Raw genomic sequence first — 21605 nt, 5'->3', positions numbered from 1 at the left:
TATTCCCCCTTTTCACTAAGAATTTCAGGTTAAAGTTTTGATGCACTTTCACTCTATCACTGTTATTACTGAATGGATTTGATTCAAACTTAAAATAGTTGTTCAACATCATCACCCACACCATTTAACACAAGGTACATAACTCTGGCACCAATTTTTCATGAATTATGTCCCCTTTTACTTAGAATTAAAAGTTAATTTTGATGCATTTTCACTATATCTCAGTTATTATGAAATGCATTTGATTCAAACTTGAAGTAGTTGTTCCACATCATCACCCACATCATATGATACAAGATGCATAACTCTTGCACCAATATTTAATTAATTATGCCCCCTTTTTGCTTAGGCTGTACTTGTATAGTGTTTTGATACACTTTATCTGTACTTCTCTTATTACTTAATATTTTTGACACAGACACAGGCTATTGTGCAATTTCTTCACCCACCATTGGAGTTAATAAACACTCCAGTGACAGCTCCAGTTTTCTCAGATGTGCCCAGTTTCACTATCCAGCATTGGAATAGTCGAGCACGCTGTCTCCTGTGACAGCTCTTGTTTATGCCCCCGTCATCTACTGATGCAGGAGGCATATAGTGATTGTCCTGTCCGTCCGTCCGTCCTTCAAACAATGGAATGACCACCTAATACATGAATCGTATGGGCATCCGTCCATTCGTCCGTCCGTACGAGGTTAACCAAATGGGACCGTTTCGTCTAGCATCAATACCCCTAACTAGAATGACTTGATACTAATGCAGATGTAACCTGGGACCATTCCTCATCTTCAGACATCACCTGACCTTAGTTTGATCTTGACCTTGAACTTGACCTCGTTTTGGATTTAGGTTGCTTTGTATCGACAAGGATGCCACCGGGGCATCAAGCGTTTATTGAACGCAGCTCCTTGTTTAAATTACAGGTATAATTTGTAATACAATTTCTAGTGTTTATTTGAACTTTTACTGTGGTCGAAAAAAGATATTTGCAATTTCTGTATATCTCAGTATTTTAATTCAACCGATGTGAAATTTTAACCAGTGGCCTTCAATGAAACGAAACAGAAAGGCATACTAACTAAACAGAACACAAAATGTAGTAGGTAAAATGTGTACATACTAAAAAAAAATAATATCGCTTTATATCTTTAGATACTGCATGGTTCCCTTTAATGGAAAAGGGTACAAATATGTACATGTATATCATTTGTTTAACAACTGGACAACTAGTAATTACATAATTCTACACGGAATCATTTTAAATATATACATATATCTACATCATCTGATATGCTAAGTTTTTACATTTGGACAATATTGTGGAAATTCACTGGTAGTTACATAATTATACAAGAAAACAGTGTAAATATATACATACAGTCACATCTGGTATGTTAAGTTCTTAGTCGTACTCACTACATGTGCAGTCACATATTTATAATTTGAGCTAATTTCTTAGCCCCGTTCTGGGCTTAAATGCATAGTATACAAAGTATGCTAAATTTTTCAACACATTTTCTGACCTTGAACTAAGCAATATATTAAATTTATTTAGATTTGGCAAAACCCAATATTTACGTGGTATATATTGTTCTCTTAAAGCTGTGTAAGCTTTATAAATTAAAACAAAATGAAATTCGGACTCAGAACAGTTCTCCTCCTGACATATTTCACAAATTCTTTCCTCTCTAGGAATATTTCTATATCTTCCTCTTTCTATACCAAGTTCATGGTTTGATATTCTTAATTTAGCCAATGCACTTCTTAATTTTCTTATATTTATCATATTAAGATATTCTTCATGTTCAAAATTTGTTTTGAAACTGCTGTAACACAGAAGTTTAGAGCTGCTTGTTATATTTGCTGTCCAAACTTGGAGAAATTGGTCTTTTAGTCTTTGGATAAATACTTGTATGAATTGCTTTTCTTCACGTACATGCTGATTGTGCCAAACATAGCCAAATCCATTTCTCGTAAGTAGGTTTTTGATTTCAGATGCCCGGTTGTTATGACCGACCTTGATCATCCATATTTAGTAACATATGGTAACATTTTTTTTACTAATCTATGATCTTTCATATTTAAAGATTTGAAGCAATATTGCAAGCACCGTTTTATTGCTGTAATATGCTACTTGATAATATGTTCACCATAATAAGATAACGTATCATGATCAAGGCCCAGACCCCTAGCTCCAAGGTCAAGGTCACACTAAGAAGTCAAAGGTAGGTCAATAATGCTTCAGGGACATTTGTCAATAGTGACAGCTCTTGTTCGGAAATATATCAGCATGGTAAACTCTTTTTATTTAATTACAGGTGGTCACATTTCACAACGAGACAAAGTTCGTTGAAGGGTGTTACTTAAAGCACAATGAGATATTCACTGTAGGAAGAAGACTATTCAAATGGAAATATCCGTTTGTACATGGTAAATTTTCATTCCTGAAATGTCTTGAATGTTTTCTTTTTTACGGACAACACAGTTGTAAATTTTTTAATTTGCTCATCAGTGAGATCAAAGACAGTAGGGCAAGTTCAAGTTGGTACTACCTAAGAAACACAAGAAAAGGTTAAAGTTTTTTCACAAGCCTCTGTCCAGAGTAAAGGTTGGCAGGGTGGCAATATTTCAAAGATATGTCTTATAACATTTTAGGATCATTGTATTGTAACTTGTAAGGTAGACCCAAGATAAAATGTGCTGCAAAAGTTTTGCGAAGGCCTAGCTTTTTTGGCTTAAACAAATTTATGGAGATTTTTTTATCAGCAAGAGACAGTTCTACCAGTTTGCCTATTGATTTATACATACATTTCATGTCTTATTGATGTATGTTAAAACAAAATGCTTTAGGAAGATTTAATTCAGGTTTTTCGTATGTTTCAGTTCCTGTAGATAGCGGAATTGCAACTGCAGCATCCAGGGAAGTGCCTAAGCATGGGGAAGATCCTTTTCAAGGTAAATTGATAGAAAATTATATTGTTCTTTCTTGACTGACCAACATCTGTTACATTCTATGGCTTTAAAAACTTTTTCTATGTAGAAATACCTTATTAAGTATGCGTAATGTTTGCTAAAAAATACATGTTGAAATAGGCATCGTAATGTTTGTGGATTGTAAACACCTATAACACACAGCTTGTTAAGTGGGTAAAAAAAGTAAAACAATACCATTCTTCATAATTTAAAACCATTTCCATCGATTGGCATTTTGGTTTAGCTCCAGTATACAAAGTTTGATATGGAAAAGTAATGAATTTGCTGTAAGTTACTTAAATGCTAGTTGAAGTAAAGAACCTCATTTTGTTTGGTGAAGTTTTTTATGCCCCCGAAGGTGGGCATGTTAAAATTGCATTGTCCATCCATCTGTGCATCCAATAAATTCTTGTCTGGGCTGCAAGTCTTCCATCCATAAAGGGATTTTGAAATAACCTGGCATAAATGTTAACCATAATGAGACAATGTGTCATGCGCAAGACTTGGACCCCTAGCTTAAAGGTCAAGTCACACTTAGATGTCAAAGTTTAACATGGTCTGTTTCATGTCTGGTCCATAACTCTGCCATCAGTGAAGGGATTTTGAAACAACTTGGCATAAATGTTAACCATAATGAGATGATGTGTCATGCGCAAGACCCAGACCCCTAGCTCCAAGGTCAAGGTCACACTTATAAGTCAAAGTTTAACAGGGTATATTTCGTGTCCGGTCCGTAATTCTTCCATTCATAAAGGGATTTTGAAATTACTTAGCATAAATGTTCCTCATAATGAGACGATGTGTCACGAGCAAGACTCCACCCCTCGCTCCAAGGTCAAGGTCACACTTTAAGGTCAAAGGTTAACATTGTCTGTTTCTTGTCCGGTCCATAACTCTGTCATTGATAAAGGGATTTTGAAATTACATGCACTTGGCATAAATGTTCCCTATAATAAGATGAGGTGTCATGTGCTTGACCCAGATACCTAGCTCCAAGGTCAAGGTCACACTTGGAAGGTGTTTCTTGTCTGGTCCAGAACTCCATTTTCAGGGATTTGAAAATAATTTGACACAAATGTTATCCATATTGAGAAGATGTGCTACGCCTTGACGAGGCCCCATAAATCAAGGTCAGGGTCTCAAAATGATATGTGAATTTGCGCATACAACTGTGGCATTCTTTGGTCTACTTCGGGGCTTCACCGATAGTGACAGCTCTTGTTTATGCTTGTTTTTTTAGCTTACCCAAGCCAAAGGCTCATGGTCAGCTTTTGTGACTGTTTGATGTCCGGAGTTCATCGTGCGTCGTCCGTCTGTCAACATTTTCTGAAAAATCTTCTTCTTCAAAACAACTGGGCAATTTACACCAAACTTCACAGGAATAATCCTTGGGTGGCCGTCTTCAAAAATTGATCAAAGTATTAAAATTTATGCAGAACTTTGGTTGCTATGGCAACCGAAAGGACAATCTTTAAAAATCTTCTGATTCAGTACTGTTAAGCGCAAAGCCTTGATATTTGGCATAATCTAAATATGCTCTGAAGATTGTTCAAATTATGCCCCTGGGGTGAAAAGAGGCACCTGCCAAGAGTTCCGCTTAAGTCGGTGCTAGGGGCGTTAGAGGTGTTGCACATTTCATTACCTCCCATGAACAAACTCAATCAAACCAAGTCTGCTATTATTCTTCTTGGTTGCATTCCTTGCTCGGAATGGATCTTTTTTTACAGATTTTATTAGCTATCACAAAAGCAATCTTTAAGTGTCATGTGGTGGCTGTGAAAAGTCTCCAGGTACTTTGATTCAGTGTTGTTATATTTTCTAGTCATTTGGGATCATTGAGTCCTTCCAACAATTGTGTAATAGTGTTCTCCTTAAGCCAGTGCTAGGGGGCGTGAGAGGTGTTGCACATTTCAATACCTCTCATGAACAGACCCAGTCAAACTGAGTCTGCTATTATTCTTCTTGGTTGCAGTCATCTTTTTCCAGATTTTATTATTACAAAGACTTGTATAGGAAGAACCATCAAAAATCTTTTTTTCTGAAACTACAAGGCCTTGTGCTTTGATATTTTGTATGTAGCATTATTTTGTGGTCCTCTACCAAGATTGTTAAAATTTTGCTCCTGAAGTAAAAATGGCCTTGTCCGGGGTCACACATTTTACATTGACTAAAAAAGGAAAAGACTTTGAAACCTTCTGGTCTGAACCTACAAGGCCTAGGCAATTACATTTGGTAAGTAGCATTGCCTAGTGGTCCTCCACCAAGATTTTTCAAATTATGCCCCAGGGGTGAACAGTAGCCCAGTCCAAGGTGGGGGGGGGGGACAAGGTCATTATTACCTTCAGTACCAAAAAGGTTGATAACTTGGAAAAGCATGGGGATTGGACCCTCAGTCTTAGACTGGATGTTGGTCCTGACCAATAAAAGTGTCCGAGGGCAAAGTTCATGGTCACACTGGCCTGTAGTACCAGAAAAGCTTATAACATAACACTGGTTAGGGCTAGGACCTTAAAACTTAGTAGGGATATTGGTCCTGACTAGCAGATATATACTCGAGGGCAGATGTCATGGTCTATTTCACCATGACCTTTTACTACCAGAAAGATTGTAAACTCTGCAATTTTTGGGGGTAGGAACTTCAAACTTACAAGGATGTTGGTCCAGGCCAATTGGTGACCCTGAGCCTGAGGGCAAAGGTCAAGATCACCATGACCTTTAGTATCAAATAACATGATTCAGGTGAGCGCTATAGGGCCAGAATGGCCCTCTTGTTAATTATCAGACTTGTCCACTCTATAACTGTCCAATAGAATTTGAACTGTTACTTAGTGTTCATGACCATGGTGTCAAGACATTACGCAGAGTGTATGTCTCAGCCAGCTTAGATGAGGGTTATACATGTGTCTACAACTATTGACTTATAATGTATTTATGAAGTTTATACAAATGTGTGTGGATACCTCTGTATTTACAAAGGACCTGTTAATCGTTTTCAGTCAAGCCATAGTAGCACTGAAGAGTCCCACAAAGGCAAGCCTTCTAGACATATGTGTACCATGGCATACATATTTAATAGATCCTTTGTTAGTTAGTCCGTCTGTTTCAAAACTTGTATGCTCAAAAACTTTTGAATGGATTAATAGATTGAATTTATTTTGGTACACAGGTATATATCCATAATGCGCAGGTAAAGTTAAATTTTTGCCAATAAATTTTGACAGAGGTGTAGCCCCTTTATGAATGAACATTTAGTTAGTCTGTCTGTGTCAAAACATGTCCACTCCGTAATTTTTGAAAGGATAATGGATTTGATTTATTTTTGGTACAACGTTATGTAACCATAAAATGCAGTTAAAGTTCAATTTTGGCTCTGGTGGAATAATTTTGACAGAGTTATGGTCCCTTTTCAATTGTTCTGATAAGTAGACGTGCTGAATAACACTTGAAAAATTTTATTAAAATTTTATGTGCTAAGTACGGTGGTATGTTTAGGACATGCAATTATTTTTTTTTAAGATTAAATTATCTCGTGCGCACGACATCTTATCCTGAGCGATCAACATCTTATCTCGTGCGCACGACATCTTATCTCGAGCGATCAACATATTATGTCGTGCGCACAACATCTTATCTTGAGCGATCAACATCTTATCTCGAGCGATCAACATATTATCTTGAGCGATCAACATCTTATCTCGAGCGATCAACATCTTATCTTGAGCGATCAACATATTATCTTGAGCGATCAACATCTTATCTCGTGCGCACGACATTTTATCTCGAGCGATCAACATATCATCTTGAGCGATCAACATCTTATCTCGAGCGATCAACATATTATCTCGAGCGATCAACATATTATCTTGAGCGATCAACATCTTATCTCGAGCGATCAACATATTATCTCGAGCGATCAACATATTATCTTGAGCGATCAACATCTTATCTCGAGCGATCAACATCTTATTTCGTGCGCACGACATCTTATCTCGAGCGATCAACATCTTATCTCGAGCGATCAACATATTATCTTGAGCGATCAACATCTTATCTCGAGCGATCAACATCTTATCTCGAGCGATCAACATATTATCTTGAGCGATCAACATCTTACCTCGAGCGATCAACATATTATCTTGAGCGATCAACATCTTATCTCGAGCGATCAACATATTATCTTGAGCGATCAACATCTTATCTTGTGCGATCAACATCTTATCTCGAGCGCACGACTTCTTATTTATATATATTAAGGCCCTTTTGTGTGCATTTAGGTCATCAGTAAAACATACGGACAAGTTGTTAATTAGGGTCCCGCCTATTCCGCTGTTATTTAAACTTCCCACAAGTACATGTACAAGTTTATCACATCAATTGGGAAAGCAATGCATATAATTGGTCATCTTATCTTCAAAATCAAATGAACATAACCAATGATGCATACTGCATGTTAGAACAGCAACAAATTTCAGTTCGACTGATAAATTCGCGCAGAAAAGTTGCATGTATGAATTAAGGGAAAACAAGGAAAATCGTTTAATATATGGGCGAAGTATGGAAGCCCTGGAGGAAAAATTGATTTACGTACTTCCCACTTCTGACTTCTAACTTTTGCACTTCTCACTTCCAACTTCTTGACTTCCTACTTCCTACTTCTAACTTCCGCACTTCTGACTTCTAACTTCCACACTTCTGACTTCAACTTCCTGACTTTCGACTTCTGATTTCAAACTTCCACACTTCTTACTTCGACTCTTGACTTCTTACTTCCTTCTTCTAACTTCCGCACTTCTGACTTCTAACTCCGCACTTCTAACTTCCAGGACTTTCGACTTCTGATTTCCAACTTCCACACTTCTTACTTCCGACTTTTTGACTTCTTACTTCCCTCTTCTAACTTCCGCACTTTTGACTTCTATCTTCCGCACTTCTGACTTATAACTTCCTGCCTTTCGACTTCTGATTTCCAACTGCCACACTTCTTACTTCCGACTTCTTGACTTCTTACTTCCCTCTTCTAACTATCGCACTTCTGACTTCTAACTTCCACACTTTCTGACTTCTAACTTCCTGACTTCCAACTCCGCACTTCTGACTGCCAACTTTCCTTTTAGGAAGTCGGAAGTAAGAATGTGGAAGTTGGAAGTCGGAAGTATGAAGTCAGGAAGCTGGAAGTCGGAAGTGCGGCAGTTAGAAGTCAAAAGTGCGAAAGTTAGAAGAAGGAAGTAAGAAGTCAAAAGTCGGAAGTAAGAAGTGTGAAAGTTGGAAATCAGAAGTCGAAAGTCGGGAAGTTGGAAGTCAGAAGTGCGGAAGTTAGAAGTCAGAAGTGTGGAAGTTAGAAGTAGGAAGTAGGAAGTCAAGAAGTTGGAAGTGAGAAGTGCAAAAGTTAGAAGTCAGAAGTGGGAAGTATGGAAATCAATTGTCCCTCCAGGGCTTCCATAGCGAAGCCTACATACCATTTTTTTTTGTCAAGGACTTAAATTTATTTCTTTGCATCATCACTGATTTTTGCTGCCTTTTTTATCAGTTTCCGTATTTAAATGTCTAACCCTGCAAACATGTGAAACGGTTATAAGTATAATCTAAATAAAAAACAAAAACGGTGGCAGTCGTATGTTTTTACTAATGATCTGAATTCACACAAAGGTCCTTAATAGATATTGATAAGATGACTGACAAAAGATGTTGATCGCTCGAGATAATATGTTGATCGCTCAGGATAATATGTTGACCGCTCGAAATAAGATGTTGATCACTCAAGATAATATGTTGATCGCTCAAGATAAGATGTCGTGCACACGAGATAAGATATTGATCGCTCAAGATAATATGTTGATCGCTCAAGATAAGATGTCGTGCACACGAGATAAGATATTGATCGCACAAGATAATATGCTGATCGCTCAAGATAATATGTTGATTGCTCAAGATAAGATGTTGATCGCTCAAGATAATATGTTGATCGCTCAAGATAATATGTTGATCGCTCGAGAAAAGATGTTGATCGCTCAAGATAAGATGTCGTGCGCACGAAATAAGATGTTGATCGCTCAAAATAATATGTTGATCGCTCAAGATAAGATGTCGTGCGCACGAGATAAGATGTTGATCGCTCAAGATAAGATGTTGATCACTCAAGATTATATGTTGATCGCTCGAGATAAGATGTTGATCGCTCGAGATAAGATGTTGATCGCTCAAGATAAGATGTCGTGCGCACGAAATAAGATGTTGATCGCTCTAGATAATATGTTGATCGCTCAAGATAAGATGTCGTGCGCACGAGATAAGATGTTGATCGCTCAAGATAAGATGTTGATCGCTCAAGATAATATGTTGATCGCTCAAGATAAAATGTCGTGCGCACGAAATAAGATGTTGATCGCTCAAGATAATATGTTGATCGCTCGAGAAAAGATGTTGATCGCTCAAGATAATATGTTGATCGCTCGAGATAAGATGTTGATCGCTCAAGATAAAATGTCGTTCGCACGAAATAAGATGTTGATCGCTCAAGATAATATGTTGATCGCTCGAGAAAAGATGTTGATCGCTCAAGATAATATGTTGATCGCTCGAGATAAGATGTTGATCGCTCAAGATAAAATGTCGTGCGCACGAGATAATATGTTGATCGCTCAAGATAATTAAATCCTAAAAAAATAATTGCATGTCCTAAACATACCACCGTAGCTAAGCAATTTTATGGGAGATAGATTTAAATTTTGAAAATACTTTGTAGTAATTTAAAGCTAGATTTTAATAGAGTTCAGTTATCATTTCATGTAATTTTCATTGTTTTCTTAAGGATGTACAAGCGTTTTTTTCAGGATATCCGCCATTTTGAAATATGTTTCTTCAAATATTGCCTTCCAACAAAAGTTTTGCCGAAAATTAATGCTAAATCATTAAAATATGGCCAATAAAGTACCATTTAAGCAAATAGATTCTGCTTTTTGCGAAAAACAATGTTTCACCCTTATTTTTGGCTGGCATTTGTCTAACACTGACTTAAGTTTTACAACGGGGTAGGGGTAGGTAATTTCAAATATCTATGAAAGTAGATCAGGTTTCGTTTTGATATTTTCCTGACTGATACATATAATGATAAGCTATAATTGAAATAAAAATTTTCAAGATAACTCTTTATTTTGTCTGGAATATATAAATTAAATAAAAAAGAACACAAAATATCAAAATTCTCCAGTTTTTGACAGTTTTTTCTTAATAAATCTCTTAGATGCACGGTAACCCCTACTTTTTTTCTTTCCATTTTAAAGCATTTTTGTGCATCATTAAAGCTGCAAAATATTTTTAAAATCTTACCGTCAGAAATTTTTTTGTAGATCTAAATACATTTTTACAATTGAAAATAAAGTGGGTGGGGTAATTATGTCAACATGTAAAAATGAAAGAGATTTGTTTGTGACATTTATGCTTATTTAATACTGACATCATCTTGTATTCATATTAACCTGTAAGACATGAAATCACTATAACATTAAATGGGATATTATGTGTTTTATTAAGTACAACCATTTTTTCAATTTTACAAAATTTCAGAAATGCTTAAACAGTGGGTGTAGAAAATGCCCTATAAAATTAAAACGAGTTCGGTGACCAATGTTTTTTCTTCTCTTGTTTGTCTTGAAAACTAATGTTCTTCAAGCTCACAGAGTATGAAAAAATTCTTAACGTTAAAAAAAATTCGATCGTACATCCTTAAAAGCTTTTCTATGACTAAAACTGAACTAAATACTTATTTAACTTCTGCGCAACATGTGAGGATGCCTGTTTAGTCGTAGGATGTATGTCTAACATAAATTTTCATAAAATTACATATCGGGCAATAACAGGTAAAGCCAATATATTCATTACTTATTGTATAAATTTTAGTTTGTGACAGAGATAATGTTGTAATTTTACATGTAGCTTAGGTGTTGGTTTGGCTTTTGGAGACTGATTTAATGGATGCAAACCTTACAAATGAAGCAAAACATGTGCGCTAGTAGATGAAGCGAAACACCTTTCACGTGAATGAATTCGAATATTTTATAATTCATTACTGTCTCCATAATATAATGTAGAAGTTATTATTTGCATTTGTTACAACATCATTTAGTGACAGATTTGTTAGGACGTTATGTAATGTTTCCATTTGATTTCATGTTGTTCACGTTATAAAATGCAATTAAAATTTGTAAGAATCATTTTTGTCTTTCTTATATATTCAGTAACCAAATATTCATGAGGACAATTTAGATCTGCATTGGTTTGTTTATTTGGGTTTTACACCTGTTTTCAGCAGTAGTTCAATGCTACATTCCACTGGTCAGTTAACTAGTCAAGTTTTCCTGTGTTTCTTGAATAGTATCAACTTCTGTCGACAAGTCAATGGCAACTTCCTCACATGAATATGGGAGAAGAATGAACAATAGAATTCCTATCTCGTCTTGCCCTGTTTGTTTGTTCTCCAATCTGTATTAGCTGAACTTTTATACGCCCGAAGGGCCGTATTATGTTATAGCCCCAGTGTCCGTCTGTTAGCAATTTCGTGTCCGCTCTGTAACTATTGACCACTTGAAGGATTTCGAACAAACTTGGCACAAATGTTCACCACATCGAGACGACGTGCAGAGCGCATGTTTTGGATGGCTGGCTTGAAGGTCAGTGTCACAGGGGTCAAAGGTCATATGGCTTTGTTTCGTGTTCGCTCTAACTCTTGAACATCTTGAAGGATTTTAAAAGAAATCCCTTTTATGTTACTATAAATAGCTTATTTTGTAACTTTTTATTATTGACCATAGGGAAAAACCGAGACCACTTTTTCTGTGTATATTTAGGTGTATATTTATATATTTGTATCTGGTAAGGATTTTTTTGTGGACTTGGGAAATTTTTTGAAAAAAATTCCTCCCTTTGTTTTGGTTCTGTCCTTTGGGTTTCAACAGTCAAGTTCATTAAACTTTGCTCCCCTCCTTTGACATAACCCTTCGGGCGTAGTTCGTCCCGCTTGGCGGAGCTCTTGTTCTGAAATGTCTCTGAATATGCTGCCTTGATGTTCGTACGGACCATATAATCTTAAACAATGGAAAACCGTACAGTTACCAGTGAATATAAGAAAAATAAGACTCCATGCTGATATATAATTTTTATTAGTCCACTACCTTTCGGGGACTTTAGGTTTGCTCGATGTCCGTCCGTCCAATTGTCCGTCCATCTGATATTTCTGTCTGGTGTATATCATTGTAATCCATGGAGGGATTTTAAAATAACTTGTCACAAATGATTACAGTAGCAAGATTATGTGTCGCGCTCAAAATCCAGGCCTGTATGTTGTCAATGATCCGCCCTTTTAAGGTCGATCCACACCTTAGGACCGGATTGTAGAAACTTGACGGAAAAGTATGAAATTTGGCTCAGTGGTAGATCAAATTCTATATTTCCAGAATATATGTATTTCTTTATTTGACGTTTGTGCGTCCATGCCAATAGCGCCATCTGGTGACACCCGAATTTTCACATCGGTTGTTTGTTTTTCTGTCATAATTTCTCTAATATATTAGCAATTTCATTTTTCTTTTCGTAAGTTCGATCCTCTGGCGGGGCGTATGTTCTCCGTAACGATTTCATAAAAGACATTGTGTCTGAAATCATTCGTCCTCCACCTCTGATTCGTGTGAGGAAGTTGGCATTTACTTGCGTAGAATAGGTTTGTTCTGGTACAGAATCCAGGAACACTGGTTAGGTTAACTGCCCGCTGTTACATAACTAAAATACTGTTGAAAAACGGCGTTAAAACCAAAACAAACATTTTTCTTTTCGATTGCGCATTGGGTTGTCTGTACCAATGTATTTAGCACATTACAAGACCGTCATTTTTCTTAAAACAGATTGGCTCACGCCGAAATCGTTACAATATTTGTAAGTGCAAGTTTATATATTTTGTCCTATAACATTTTTTTCCGTGCGGTCGAAGTGTTCTATTTTTTGAAACAGTCTGCTCTGGGTCCGCTCTTTAAAATAAACAAATTAAAAAGGCATGTGTTCTCGATGGATCTTTTGCAAAAAAAAAAAAAAAAAAAAAAAAACTTTGAAAATCATAGTTAAATGCCGAAAAGCGCGACGCGTTAGATTGTAGAAACCATGACGTTACCGTGCTACATACTTTCCGTTAATACAGTGTAACAGAATACTGTAACATTCTTACAGTACTATAATCTTCTTATAATTATTCTAAATGGTGTGACAGAAAAATGATTTCTCTGATGGTTAAGTGACCACACATTATTAAAAACGGGAAACTTATATATGTAACATGTATATGTAATAATGCACACGATACAGTAGCACACGGAAGAACTGGAAGAGAAATGATTTGTAATTTGCAGGAACATTGTTTCCGAATAACGACAGTTGTTTCAGACGCTCCTATCAAATTAAAACAAACCTGATGAAATTGTTTTTTTTTTTTTCTTTATTTCAAATGTCTTCCTCACGATGTACTGAATATATAATCGCCAACACGGTTATATATATTATATAGGGAATGATTATTTCTTGATTTATTTAGTGCCTATTTTTCAACACTATTTTAGTTATGTACCTATGGGCAGTTAATCTAACCAATGTTCCTTGAGTCTGTACCATTACTAACCGGTTGTCTACTTCTTCACATGAATATCAGGAATCGGCGGTGGGGGACGGATGATCTCTAGACACAATGTCTTCAATCAAATCGAGGCGGAGAGGGAATGTTTATCTTTAAAAGTAGTAACTGACCTTAAAATAGTGCAGATCATGATCAGACTGCATGGATGCGCATGCTAAAATTGATATGCACTGCTCGCAGAGGCAGAATCAATCGTGTCCAGCATGATAAGGGGTTAAGGTAGTATCTAAGATATTTCCATTACCGTATTTAAAACAATTATTAGCTATTTTAAACGTTTCACCTAAGCGAAATATATTAAAATAATGCAGAAATATCCAACCAAAAATGCATGTTTACAGTACACAATCTAATCCCCAAACAGTGTTATTGACAAACGGAACTTGGCAAAGAAAATGAAATGGGGTCGCTAAAAATAGATTTTCAGGTATACGGTAATTAACTTTGATCATTACATGTTTAGTTTAAATAGAATGTTTAGTTTATAGAACGCTTATATTATGAAAAGAGTGCTGAAGCTCTTCGAAGAGACGATGTCATGATCTAAATGAATTTTGCTTAGTTTTGACCGCACCGTCATCACCCATCCCCCACCCCAGCTAAGTTGTGGGCTGGTTATTTCTGAGGAGTCAATTTGACGGTCGTTGTCTTTGCTTAAATCTTGCGCAGCTTTCCTGATTTACGGTCCCTCATAGCAAAAGAGTAGGTGGTGAACTACTACATAAACAATGGACTTGCACATTTCTTGGAGTATTAAACGATCTGAAACTTGGTGAGCATGCTTGCCAGCAAGGGTATAAATGCGTGACGCATCTTTGAACATTTCTGATGCACATCCACGCGCGGTCCCACATTTCCTACATATTGTGAATGATCGCCAGTTTGGGTAGAAGTGCGTAACAGAATTTCATGTGACGTTTTTGATCCGCACCTCGTGCGCACGTCAAATTTCTTCGAAAAAATATGACAGATCTTTCATTATACACAAATTTTATGTGCATCCCATGTCCATTAATACGCTATTGTGTGGGCGGGGAGGATTTTTTGTTACCTTTAGTGATTTTATAGTTAAACGAAACAAAAGCTATACTTTCATCAATTTCCTATCGCACAGAAGACAATACTTCTTTTCAGATCCATAAAGTAAAACGTTTAACCCATCAGATTCAAGGTCATCATTCAAAGTCGGTCATATGAATTTAAATATGTCTAATGTGTATTTTATACTGTTATGTAATTGTATTAAAATCAAAGAAACTGCCGAAATTGTAGACTTTGTTATAAATTGTCGAAAACTTCCAGTGCTTTAACACAGTCATGCTATCCGTTCATATGTATATATGATTCATATCTAAATAGATGCTTGAAAAAAAAAATGTACATAAAACTTTTAATTTAGTGAAATGTTCTAAAAATGCAATACTGAAACCAACGCCCAACACCCGACCCCACCCCACCCCTAAATAAAATTGCTCCTTCTTTATCATTTATTCATTTATTCATGAAGTAAAATATTCTTCTTTAAAAACATGCAAATTTCTATCTCCTCCACCCCGCCCCCCCACCCCCAACCACCACAAAAAAATAAAATAATAATGTTGCTCCGACCTTCAATACATTTTTTTGTATCCAGACGGTTTGTCAAGCCCCCAGATCCCTTTTTTTTATTCAAATGACCTACCTACTCTCAACGTCATAGTCATTGCCGATAGGGGACATGGTATTGCATGGCATGGCACTTTTCCCCCAACTTTAATGACTTCATCTTGCGCCACTGGCTTTAAGAGGCTGGATTGGTGTAGGGCTTTTATTTTCATGTTATCTCGGACGCCTCGAAAGCTTTCCATCCATCCCATTAGTTCACGTCATCAGACATAGGCTCTCATCGGACCCGTCTGGTTCCTTTGAAATGGAATGCGGTCCAAAACAGTCTTGGCGATTTGGTCAGTCAAAAACGGGCGTGGTCTGGCTCCAGTCAGATGACGCTACGATTCAGGGCCTAGACATCTCTCTTCAATGTCTCTCAAATTTAGTGTTGTGGTACAAAACAGGTCCATTTTGCGTACGTAATTTATCTTCAAAAGATATAATTAGCAAAAATGTACCTCAGTATGTTTTCACCTAATTAATATGCATACCTCTGTATGTACCTCTGTACCAGTGAGTGAGTTGTCTATATATGGACTTATCCGCATTAATATGCATACCTCAGTATGTTAATAAAAATACAAGACCACAAGTTCTGCTTATTTAAACACTTTATTTGATAAACACAATCTGTATGTGTATGGGATACTCATTTCTAATTTTCAGTTCAATATCTCCATTATAAATGGTGTACCTCCGTTTGACGGCACACAGTCATGTACCTCACTCTGTGATATAAACCGGTATGTGTGTGTGTGTGAAGGCCCGCGATACCCTAAACTATTTTGTGTTAGTATGTTTGCTCCGTAAAATTTGCAATACCGGACAAGTCAATCAGTGTCAATTAAGGCATCGTCACCTGGCGGTCATTTTACTCAAAAATTTACATGCAAAATCCATTAAATAAAAATGATGACACATTGGTAACAATAAAGAAATAATTTTGTCAGAATTATGTTCTAATTATCTATGTGAACATATGCAAGTGAAAAGATGTGAATTTCACTACCTGTGTTATGTTTATTTTTCGATATTTTTTCTCTTTGACCGAAATGAAAAAAAATTGCAATTTTACTGCAGGGAAAGGCAAGATATATTCAATACATGTAAAAAAAATAATTACAGCCGGTTGCTATGCAGACCGTGAAGGACAAAGTTTTAGGACATTATTTTGAAATTTTACCCTTTTTGCTATTGAATTATACACCCAAATCCAAACACCCACAATTTATCCAAATAGTTTTATCTATAAACAGGTATATTATAGGATCAGACTAAATTTCGACTGTTCAATGTTATCTCCCTACATAAATCAAGCATAGCCTTGCGATGGACATAGTCTAAATAATGAGACCTCGTGTAGACCGGTTTTACATTCTGATATTTTACCTTGTCTACCTAAAGGCCTAAACTAGAAACAGTCAAAACTGCGGTGGAAACTGTGATTGATTCAAATTACAATTTATCAGTAGTCACGAATATTTTTAGCCCTAACAGCTTACCTGTTGTTTTAAATCATAAATATTAAATGAACAAGTAGGAACAGCATATATTTATCAAACATTTCCATTGTATTTTTTTTTTTTTAACCTCTTACAGTTCAATCGGCTTCATGTATTGGCGGTCGGAGGCGAGACCAATGAAAACGCTTCGTGTTGTAATGTGTTTACCTGTATCGACCATTTTCCAATATGTAGTACACGCGTGTTAAACCTCTGAATTTTTTTAACTGCCATAGTTGTTTTTTTTTTTTTGTTTTTGTTTTTTTTAAGAAATCTAGATAATATACACATCATTGGAAAGGAAAAATTAAACGCTTTATATGTATATATTTCTTTATTTTATCCGTCGCTGTATTTTAACGCGATTCTCGCCAAACTGATTTCGTTGGGCATTGCATACGCGAAGAAGTTATCCAATACTTTTTTGAACTTTTCTGGTTTGTACCATACGCGAAGAAGTAATCCAAAACTTTTTTGAACTTTTCTGGTTTGTACTCGAGTACAAACCAGAAAGGTTTAAAAAAAAGTATTAGATAACTTCTTCGCGTATGCAATGCCCAACGAAATCAGTTTGGCGAGAATCGCGTTAAAATACATCTTCTTAAAGTACAGTATGTATATTACAATCTCACACAGAATTTTTGATAGGGGGATATCGACCAGTCAATAAATATAACGATATACAGCTCCTGAGTACAACTATTTGGTCTAGCGATGAACCATCCTTCTTGGTTGTTGTTAGTAATGCAGGTACAAACAACATTTTATTTTAAATTAATTTTACATGGGGTTGTCTTTTTGTGTCTATTGTAATAACCAGGAGAACAATTTCGACAAAAATTCTGTGTGAGATTGTAATATACATATTGTACTTTAAGAAGAACTAAATTTTGTCTTTGTCTTTTGTGTTATAATGGAGTTTGAATGCACGCAAGATTTCAATATTTTGGGGCAAACTTTTGGTCTAATCGAGACTCAAACATTTTACAAGCGGCGTATGTACTAGAAATCATCATATTCGGCCTCAAAATATGAACTGATATTGAGTTGTGATTTGGCTATGCCTTATGTGTAAAGCGTTTGAGACCCCCTCCATGCGACAGACCAGTATTTGTTCAGAGGTAAAAAAACAGTTTCTGTATAGCTGTTAATATTCATTTCGTCCTACAGAACAAACTGTCCAACTCTACTGTCCACGTTCTATTTTGTATAAAATCCTCATTTCTTTATATGGTAAACTGCCTTAATTAACACAATTTTACTGCTGTCTTCCTAGGTTTTTCTATCGTTGTTCTTTGGAAAATGAAAAGTAGTTGAATTAAATATTCTTTCTAACATTGCATTTTTATAGTTTTATACACGGTTTGTCAACTCCCGTAGTAAACCTGGAGAAATATGATAGACATATAAGATAAAAAAAAATTATTACCCCCGCTGCTATAGATATAATGAGATGTATACTTTTGAAAAATAGTGCGTGTGATATAGGACAAAATGTTTAGTCCCAATAGAATCTATTCGGTCTTGAAATAGCAACAACCACCTCATTTTGTTAGTTTTAATTACAAGATGACAATCATGTTTTTGGATTTTGTTTGTGTATCAATGGGGAATCATTTACAATACAATACAAAACAATACAAGTTTATTTACTGTGGGAATGGCATAACAAATCATCATTAGCTGTCAATAGTTATTGACCGACTTATTGAACCATTGTATAACAATTAATAAAAGGGATGGCAACACATATCCAACTATTTGTTCAAAACGCGAATATTCGAATCGTGTTTTACTATTCAAATATTAAAAAAAAAAACAAAAAAAAAAAAAACGACAAATAGATGAAAGCTTAATGAAAGAACCAAATGTTTGTTTAACATTAAGCCAGACAGGTCCACTTTCATTAGAAATAGGTTATCGTCAATGTGAGACAAGCTATTTTATACATTACAGTATTCAAATTGATACAAATCAGCTGCAAATCTCTTTGTGCACAATAGGTGTGAACCGCTGGTAATTAAAATGACTTTGAATATTATTAAGTACACAGCTTGTTGGTGACAGGATACGAGATATACGCTGTCGAGGAAATCCAAAGCTCGAGCCTGATATGTATATTCGAGCCAGTGTATATCCCGTATCCTGTCACTAACAAGCTGTGTAACGATTTTATCTTGCCGACAACCCTTACATGCTATAATCGATACATTTTGAATTAACAAAGCTACTTACAGTACAGACTGGAATCCTGCAATCATTTGTTTGACCATCATGTTTAGTTTATAAAAAGTTGATTAACAGCAGCCATAAAATGCACAATGACCTGTATTTTGATTAAATCACAGAACACAAACACTCACCAGATTTCACTATGTCAGAAATGTCTTGAAACTGTCATCACATTTCCTGTTAAATCCTTTATCTTGCACGTAAATTAAATGATCCTAAAACATACTGCTAAGTAACAAATATGTCAATTCCTTTGTGTTGCAATGATTTAACTTAACTCATTCAGGCCTAATCCCGTGAAAATCCGTAATATGAGATAAGCGCTTCAAGTCGGATCCCTTATTAATGCGTGATGATAACGATATAGCGTAAGTCGGGTCCCGTATTAATGCGTGATCAACCCCTTGTTAAAAAACGTTTGATTGGTTTAAAATTATAAACACAAAGGGCTTTCCCAAATATTTAGCCAATCAGATAAAAGCTTTAACTTCGCAATGAAAACATTTTGATTGGACAAGTATAATCTGTTTTATTCTTATGTAAATGCGGGAGTTTCAAAACGAAAGAAAAACAAAAATTGTAAACATGGCGAGCTTTCATGACAATGATTTTTCGGATATAGACGACACAGAAATGGAATATATGATGGGATTTAATGAAACCGTGAATGATTCAGATATTTCTATGTCTAGTGACGATGATTCTGACGACGATGTGCCTTTAGTTGACTTAATTCAGCGACAGAATGTGAACCGACGTGACGAGGAAGTGGGTGGGTACAAGAATGGAGTGCAAATTTTAGACCGATAGATGTTAACGTTTTCAGTGGAAATCCGGGACCTTCCGTGATTATGGATGTAAATAAAACTGAAATGGATTTTTTTTTAATTTATTATTCACATCCAGAATATTCAACAAATCGTGGATGAGACCAACAAATATGCAACAAAAAAGCAGCTGGAGAAACCTGATGATAAATGGAGGAACGTTACATTTAGTGAAATAAGAGCCTATCTTGGATTTCAGATTGTGATGGGGATTATTGCAGCACCAAATTTGGATATGTACTGGAGTAGTGATCCTATGTTTAGTCCATGTGGAATAAAAGAGAGAATGACACGCGATCGGTATGATAAAATCAGTAAGTACTTCCACGTAGCTGACACATCATACAATGCGGCACGCGGACAACCAGGCCATGACAAACTTTCACATGTTCGACCGATTCTTGAAGCCGTGCGTGTAAATTTGATGGCCAATTATAAACCGCACCGTGAAACGACAGTTGATGAGGCTATGATTGAATAAACCGGTCGCTTAGGATTCAAAGAATATGTGCCAATGAAGCCGACTAAACGTGGGATCAAAGTGTGGGTAAGGGCGGACCCTCACAATGGATATGTGAATGACATTCAAGTGTATTTAGGTAAGGAGAACCGTGACGAAGACAAGGGTTTAGGGGAGCGAGTTGTGATGGATTTAGTAACACCAATTTTGAATCGCGGACATCATGTGTATTGTGACAATTATTTCACTACGGTAGGACTATTCGAGGAATTACAACAGCAAAGAACTTACGCGTGTGGAACATTTAGATCCAACAGACGAGGAATATCTATCACGATGCAGAAAGGAAACATGGTTGCGACAGCTTGGAGGGACAAGAAGACCGTATTCATTTTATCTACAAACTTCGATCCAACAACGCCGAGGACAACAGTTCAACGAAGGCAGAAAGACGGAAGTCAGAAAGATGTTTCTTGCCCGGAGTCCGTACGAAATTACACAAAGTACATGAACGGTGTTGACCATGCGGATCGGCTACGGGCAATGTACAGTCTAGCGCGCAAGTCAGCCAAGTGGTGGAAATATCTTTTCTGGTTTTTAGTTGATCTTGCCATAGTTGGAGCCTATATTCTGATGAAGGAATCACCAAATCACCACAGAAGACAAGAACAGGAAAACCTAAGCCACTGACACAACTGGATTTTCGAAAGAAAACTCGCGAAGCAGCTAATTGGGGACTTTATGCAGAAAAGGAAACGCGACGTGCTCAAGGAAAATATTCAGCTACAAGGCAGGATATGCTGGCCGGCTAATTTGGGAAAAAGGCGAACCTGTAAGATGTGTTCAAAAAATGGAAAGCGACGCGAAACACAGTATGGGTGTGAAGGATGCGGAGTGAATCTTTGTGTTGAGTGCTATAAGCCGTACCACGTTGAAAAATTTCCGGACGATTTGGGAAATAGTGCTCAAAATCAGTGTGTAAATAATTAAATCTCTGAACATCAAGAGGGCTTGTAATTCATTAACAAAATATTAAATAAAATAAATATAAATATAAAAAATCTATAAATTTAACTGCTTAACTTCTCTATTTACAACAGCATCTGTGTATGTATAAGCCGCATCATGAGAAACCTAACATAGTGTATTTCGGACCAGCATGGATCTAGATCAGACTGCGCGTAAGAGCGCAGTCTGATCTAGATCCATGCTGGTCGCAGACGCGTTATGTTGGTTTTCTCATGGCGCGGCCCCTATATGGTATCATCATTACCTGTCAGTCAACAAGAATG

At 36.3% G+C, this 21605-nt stretch overlaps 2 protein-coding genes across 2 annotated transcripts; both read left to right on the top strand.

The window, feature by feature from the left end:
* Window positions 1–19611: 19611 nt before the first annotated feature.
* LOC123559377 (piggyBac transposable element-derived protein 4-like) lies at window positions 19612–20334 on the top strand. Its single transcript, XM_053525699.1, has 2 exons — window positions 19612–19794; window positions 19933–20334. The coding sequence occupies exons 1-2, from the start codon at window positions 19612–19614 to the stop codon at window positions 20332–20334; spliced, it is 585 nt and encodes a 194-aa protein (XP_053381674.1).
* Window positions 20335–20367: 33 nt separating this feature from the next.
* Window positions 20368–21003, top strand: LOC123559386 (piggyBac transposable element-derived protein 5-like). Its single transcript, XM_045351131.2, has one exon. It carries the CDS (start codon window positions 20368–20370, stop codon window positions 21001–21003), a length of 636 nt encoding a protein of 211 aa, XP_045207066.2.
* The last annotated feature ends 602 nt before the right edge of the window (window positions 21004–21605 follow it).

This window comes from Mercenaria mercenaria, chromosome 15 (assembly GCF_021730395.1).
Source record: "Mercenaria mercenaria strain notata chromosome 15, MADL_Memer_1, whole genome shotgun sequence".
Classification (NCBI taxonomy): domain Eukaryota; kingdom Metazoa; phylum Mollusca; class Bivalvia; order Venerida; family Veneridae; genus Mercenaria; species Mercenaria mercenaria.
Note: the sequence above shows the minus strand (reverse complement) of the source record. Positions and strands in the feature narration are given on the sequence as shown.